Source organism: Solanum pennellii, chromosome 5 (genome assembly GCF_001406875.1).
Source record: "Solanum pennellii chromosome 5, SPENNV200".
In the NCBI taxonomy this organism is placed as follows: domain Eukaryota; kingdom Viridiplantae; phylum Streptophyta; class Magnoliopsida; order Solanales; family Solanaceae; genus Solanum; species Solanum pennellii.
The window spans coordinates 69,807,078-69,812,934 of record NC_028641.1 but is presented as its reverse complement, the minus strand read 5'-3'; the positions used below and the strand labels follow the sequence as shown (position 1 = coordinate 69,812,934).

The following is a 5,857-nucleotide window of genomic DNA, read 5'->3' as shown; positions in this document are numbered from 1 at the left end:
GATTGTTGTTGAACCGGAGGATACAAATGTTGCATTTTTATCGATTGATACAACTTGGGTGATTTCAGACGAATCTAATAAGCATGTTGAGGTTGATCAAGTATACAAGGACAAATCAATTTTGAAAGCAGTCATGGAAAGATATGCGATTAAAGAGAGATTTCAGTATAAAACTACTCGGTCAAATTCAATAAGGTAGTGTGCCTCTTAAATATTGACTTTTAAACTGTATAAATGTTTTTATTTCCTATTGTAAACTAAATTTGTATACTATATTAAAAATTATATGCAGTTACACTCTGGAATGTTTTTCTAAAGGATGTGAATGGTTAATGAAGGCCTCTAATATCAACATATCTCGAATGTTCAGAATTCGAGCATTCAACCAAAAGCATACATGTCCTTTAAAAGATAGAGTTTATTCGCAAAGACATGTAACTAGCAATTTAATAGGAGGGATTGTGAAACCTAAATTTGTAGATCATAAACGTAAATATACACCAGCTGATATAAGAAAGGATGTTAAGATTGATCTAGGAGTTGATGTTAACTATATGAAGGCTTGGAGGGCCAGGGAGAAAGCATTGAAAGCTTTGAGGGGTACACCAGCTGCATCATATGCAAAGTTACCTGCATATTTGTATATGATGGATATCACTTATCCGGGGTCTCATATACGTATGAAAAAGAGTACGAATAATGAGTTCTTGTATCTATTTGTTGCATTGAATACATTTATCCAAGGATTCAATCATTGTAGACCAGTAGTCGTGGTGGATGGTAGTCATCTGAGAGGTCCATATAATGGTACATTTGTTGCAGCAAGCACGACAGATGGCGCAGGTATATATATATGTATGTATGTAATAATGTATATGTATAAACGTGAATCTGTTGTATATGTACATTTAATATATGATTTTGATATTATTGTAGGACATATATTTCCACTTGCATATGGTATTATCGATTCTGAAAATGATGCTGCGTGGACTTGGTTTTTTGAGCAACTTAAAGAAGCATACGGTGAGAGGAGTAACATGTGTGTTGTGTCTGATAGAAATGAGAGCATTATAAAGGCTGTTACAAATGTATACAGTAATGTCCCACACTATGCTTGTATGTGGCATTTATGGAATAACGTTCAGAAAAAGTTTAGAAAATCTCATGAGAAGTTATCTGGTGTATTCTATACAATGGCAAAAGCTTGCACAAAGAATGAATTTGATATGTTAATGGATACTGTAGAAAAAGAAGATATAAGAGTGAAAGAGTATTTGGATTTAGCTGGATATGAAAAATGGGCTCTTTGTTATGCACAAGTACATAGAGGATGGCACATGACATCAAATATTGCTGAGAGTATAAATGCAGCACTTGTTTCAGCTAGAGAATTGCCTATTTTTGAATTTCTCGAAGAGGTAAGGCTATTATTTGGAAGGTGGAATCATGACTACAAGAAGGAGGCAACCTGCACATTCACATCATTGATTGGAAAATACCATGACATACTAACAGACAATGAAGCATTGAGCACAAGTATGACGGTAATATTTAAGAATAAGTATATATTTAGGAGTGTTGACAAAATTTAGTTGTATATATTAGTATGAACATCATTTCATTAATTGTATTTATAAATGAGCAGGTTGTACCGTCAACGGAATATGTGCACAATGTTAATGATGATGGGAGATATTTTGTAGTCTGTCTAAAAGAAAAAACTTGCATCTGTGGAAGATTTCAGTACGAGGAAATACCTTGTGAACATGCTTGGGCGGTATTGAAATGGAAGAGTCTACCACCAGATGAATATTGCTCGGATTTATACAAACCAAAGACAATGTTGAAGACATATAATATGCCTATACATCCTTTACCGGATGTAAAGGCATGGTTGATTCCGAATAGCGTTATTGCTGATGACGTATTACCTCCAAAATTTAAAAGACCTCCTGGCAGGCCAAAGGGTAAGCCTCGGAAAAAAACAGCAAGAGAGTTATCGAGGATTAAGGGGAAAAATACATGTAGCACATGTGGAATGGCAGGTCACAATAGGCGTTCGTGTAGAAATAAGCCAAAAGATATTTAAGGCTGATTGTTTTTTCCTAATTAAATTTGATTTGAAACTATATGCATTATGACTTAATTGAAATCTTTGTTTTTGTATACTTATATCACTTAAACTACGACTTAATTTTGTTATGTGTTGTACATTAATGTGTGTGTTGTATGACCTACAAAAGTAAATATTATACTCAATATGCGTAAATTAAATTTGTATATATACATGCAACATGATAAAATGTTCAACACTAAACAAGTAGATCGTATAAAAATAAAACTCTTTTATCCTATATACAAATAAAACCTGAACTACATATTGAATATGCATATATAATTAATAAACACAATGAATAAGTGCTATTATATACTATATACAAATAAAAACCTGAACAACATATATCTTTTGCAATTTGTACATGTATATTTATTCCATAAGATTGAATTTGTATATATATAGCAATCTAATTGTATGTGCATATACATTTAATAACATACATTGAATATGTGCTAGTATATACTATATACAAATAAAAACCTGAACAACATGTATATATGTATTTATTTATGTGAATATAACAGTTAATAATATACTATATACAAATAAAAACCTGAACACTAATATAGAGTATATACCTTATACAATGAAATGAGTGTGACTATAAAATATATACAAATAAAAACCTGACCGTATATCTTTTGTTATACAAATTCGTAAATGTAAGACACTTAGTTTTAAAAGTAGTTTTTATACAATTAAATTGTATATGTATATATTTATTTATATGCTACGTTATACAAAAAGATAGTGTCATATATTTTTATAACACTAAAATGATAGTTCAAAACAAACAAAATGATATTACGAGTTAATTAAAACAAAAATTATCGTAAAATTGTTAATCTACAACTCGGTATCAACCTACTGGATTGTAATCCTTTCAGAACTGTTGTTTTGTGTGCGATTCCTGACGGGTTTTAAAGGTGCTTCAATATCACTGACAGCTCCGGCTTGTATCTTTTGATTGCCGTAATTCCACAACAATGCACCGTATCTAAGGCGAATTTCTTCTGGGTCTAAATCTGCTGGAATGTATTTCCTCTCACTCAAAAACTCCGTGTATGACGCAACATACACTCCACAGTCCCTAAAAAAATTAAACGAAAAAAAAGATCAAATGTTATTATACTACTTGAAGTGTAACTATGTTCAATATAATATAAATTTATTGAATTTTTGAACTTACAAACTAGCAGCTGGTTGTTGGGGAAGGTCTTCCACATATACAATTTCGAATGGATCATATACGGTATGACCTTGATATCGATGGTGGCTTGCAATATCCAGACCTTTCTTCAGATAGAAATCAGACTTTACAAGATACATTGGTATAAGCTGTGCATACTTCTTGATGTGATTGACAACAAACGAGTGGTGAAGAGAATTGTTGATTGAGTCGTACACCTTGATGCATCGATCATTGAAAGATATGACAATCGGAATCCAATGTAACCTTCCTTCTAAGTTAACCGGGATGAATACATCATCGACTGTGTGCCATGGTGCATACGCTAGCATCTTGTATCCATTAATATAATCAATAATCATCTCGTCTAACACTTCCTTAGAAAGGTCACCTTTTATTCCATAATATGCATTCCAAGCATTTAGAAAAACAGTGTTGAAATTGCAACATAGATTTGTGAATTTGTATGTGCTACTGTTGGAGTATTTGGCCTTTTTCCTTATATAGTAGAATAAGACATCTATGTGCTGTGATATAAAGAGTAATAATGTTATAATTTATACATTATACAATTTCATTTAATTTAAACATTTTTAATAATATAAAAACGAAAACATACCGAGTTATCAATCAACTGGCGCTCAAACCCGATATTGTAGAACCAATTCTTATTGTCAATTGTCGCTACACCAAAATTAAACAATTGTGGTAATATTGCCTTTCCTTTCTTGTAGCGATCCTCCGCATAGTTCCTATTATACATAATACAAAATAACTACACAAAACAAACAATAAAAAATGCAAGTGTATAAAAAAAATGTTACTTTTTGTAATGCTTGACGAGTAAGTCTTCTTTCAGCCATATCCAAAAATTTGAAAACAAATCATACTCTTCCTTATCAGACAATGAAACAAATGGATGTTTCATGTAAAACACAACTGGCTGTCGGGACGAACTACCTGAAAAGATATGTATATAAATATTTACATCATGCAAACAATATGCTTATTTATGAAAATGTTAACATAAATAATTGTTGCTTACCAGCATCCGAACCAAACGAAGTCATGTACGGAGATATGTTGAATGGACCTGGGCGTTTATGCCTAACAGCTGGCATGGGTGTTACTTCAGCTTCAACTTGTTTTTGTAATACAATGTTTTGCAGTGTGTTCACGCTTGGAAGAAGATGGTCTGGCAATTCATCCTGTGATTCAGTTACAACTGTTTCCTGATTTGAATCAGGCATGTATACCATTTGTATAGGCGCTGCAACTATAATAGACTCCTCTGCTTCTGCAATACGCTCGTGAGATGCAGCATTGTATATGTTATATATTACCCGACTGTTTGAGCTACTTTCAGTTTCCCTTTGGGCATTTTGCTGGGCATCCACATTAGCATACAACACTAATTGATCTTGTGAGGCAGTGCCACTTACATCATTCAAATTATCACCCAAAACAACATGATCCAACAGTGGGGAATTCTGGTTTAGTTCTTGCAAGTTATCTCCCAGCTTAAAAAGAAAATAATAACTTAAATATCTAACAAATTGATTATAAACCATTATAATAAATTTTAAAATGTATATAATCATTTACGGATACCTCACGATCTTTTAATGCACTTTGATGACCTATCGGATTTTTTTGTGCACCTAACTGTGAAGACTTGGTATTTAACTGATGAACACGAGTGATATGCGTTTCTTGCATGACATCTTCAAATGTAGCCTGATTATAATGTAAACAATATAAGAAAATATGTTGTAGTATATTCAGTATAAAAATAAGTAATATGCTGATGTATAATTTGAGCTATACTAGTATATAGTTCTTAATTATTTAATTTCAATATGTCTGTAAACTGAATTTACGTATATACAATTTGTTTCATTTCAAAAAGTGTATAAAACTGAATTAATGTATAAATAAAGCAAAATAATACCTCTTGTTCTGTCACATTTGCAGATTGACTTTGGGGTTCATGTGGAGTGTATGTGGGCTTGTGATGAACATCTCCAATGGGTGATTCTTGATCATCATCGACGACATTACCCTGGAACAAAAATATATAACTGTATTCATAAGTATAAAGTATATTGTATATAAATAATTAAAACAAAAAATTTATACATGTGATACCTTGGAATTCATGGCTTCCAACACTGTTTTGAATTTGTCTTCAAGCATTTTTCTCAAATCAGCGAACTCGTCCTTGACCTATGTGAAAAAGGTGCATATTTTATTAATAATTGTATATAATCTTTTCAAATAACATATATTTGAATTGTATATTTGATTACCGATTTTTTGAATGCTTCAAATTCATCACGCGATATTGTAATGCTTGTTGACTTCTTAATTTGCCCCATTTGTGTTCTGTCTTGTACACTTTTCTGCTCTACATTTTCATTGTTGTGTGACGTACCTGCATCACTGTGTTTCGCAACACTGTTGATATTGATGGACTGTGATCGTGTGGCTTTGCGCGCCATTGATCTTCGTGTGTATGTCTTAACTGCCTTTGTTGAAGAGATGAC

The 5,857-nt window shown here is 32.2% G+C and overlaps 1 protein-coding gene and 1 pseudogene across 1 annotated transcript; one reads left to right on the top strand and one right to left on the bottom strand.

The window, feature by feature from the left end:
- Nucleotides 1-332: 332 nt before the first annotated feature.
- LOC107020246 lies at nt 333-2,092 on the top strand. Its single transcript, XM_015220530.2, has 3 exons — nt 333-843; nt 937-1,547; nt 1,649-2,092. Exons 1-3 carry the CDS (start codon nt 333-335, stop codon nt 2,090-2,092), a joined length of 1,566 nt encoding a protein of 521 aa, XP_015076016.2.
- An 894-nt stretch (nt 2,093-2,986) lies between these two features.
- LOC107019694 overlaps nt 2,987-5,857 on the bottom strand; it is a 6,421-nt pseudogene continuing 3,550 nt past the window's right edge.

What these genes read in the sequence shown, in the direction of transcription:
- LOC107020246 (XM_015220530.2), top strand. Translation starts at nt 333, where the DNA reads ATGAAGGCCTCTAATATCAACATATCTCGAATGTTCAGAATTCGAGCA. An exon ending in AAGCACGACAGATGGCGCAG is followed by an intron (nt 844 to 936) that starts GTATATATATAT and finishes ATATTATTGTAG; the next exon opens with GACATATATTTCCACTTGCA. An exon ending in CATTGAGCACAAGTATGACG is followed by an intron (nt 1,548 to 1,648) that starts GTAATATTTAAG and finishes ATAAATGAGCAG; the next exon opens with GTTGTACCGTCAACGGAATA.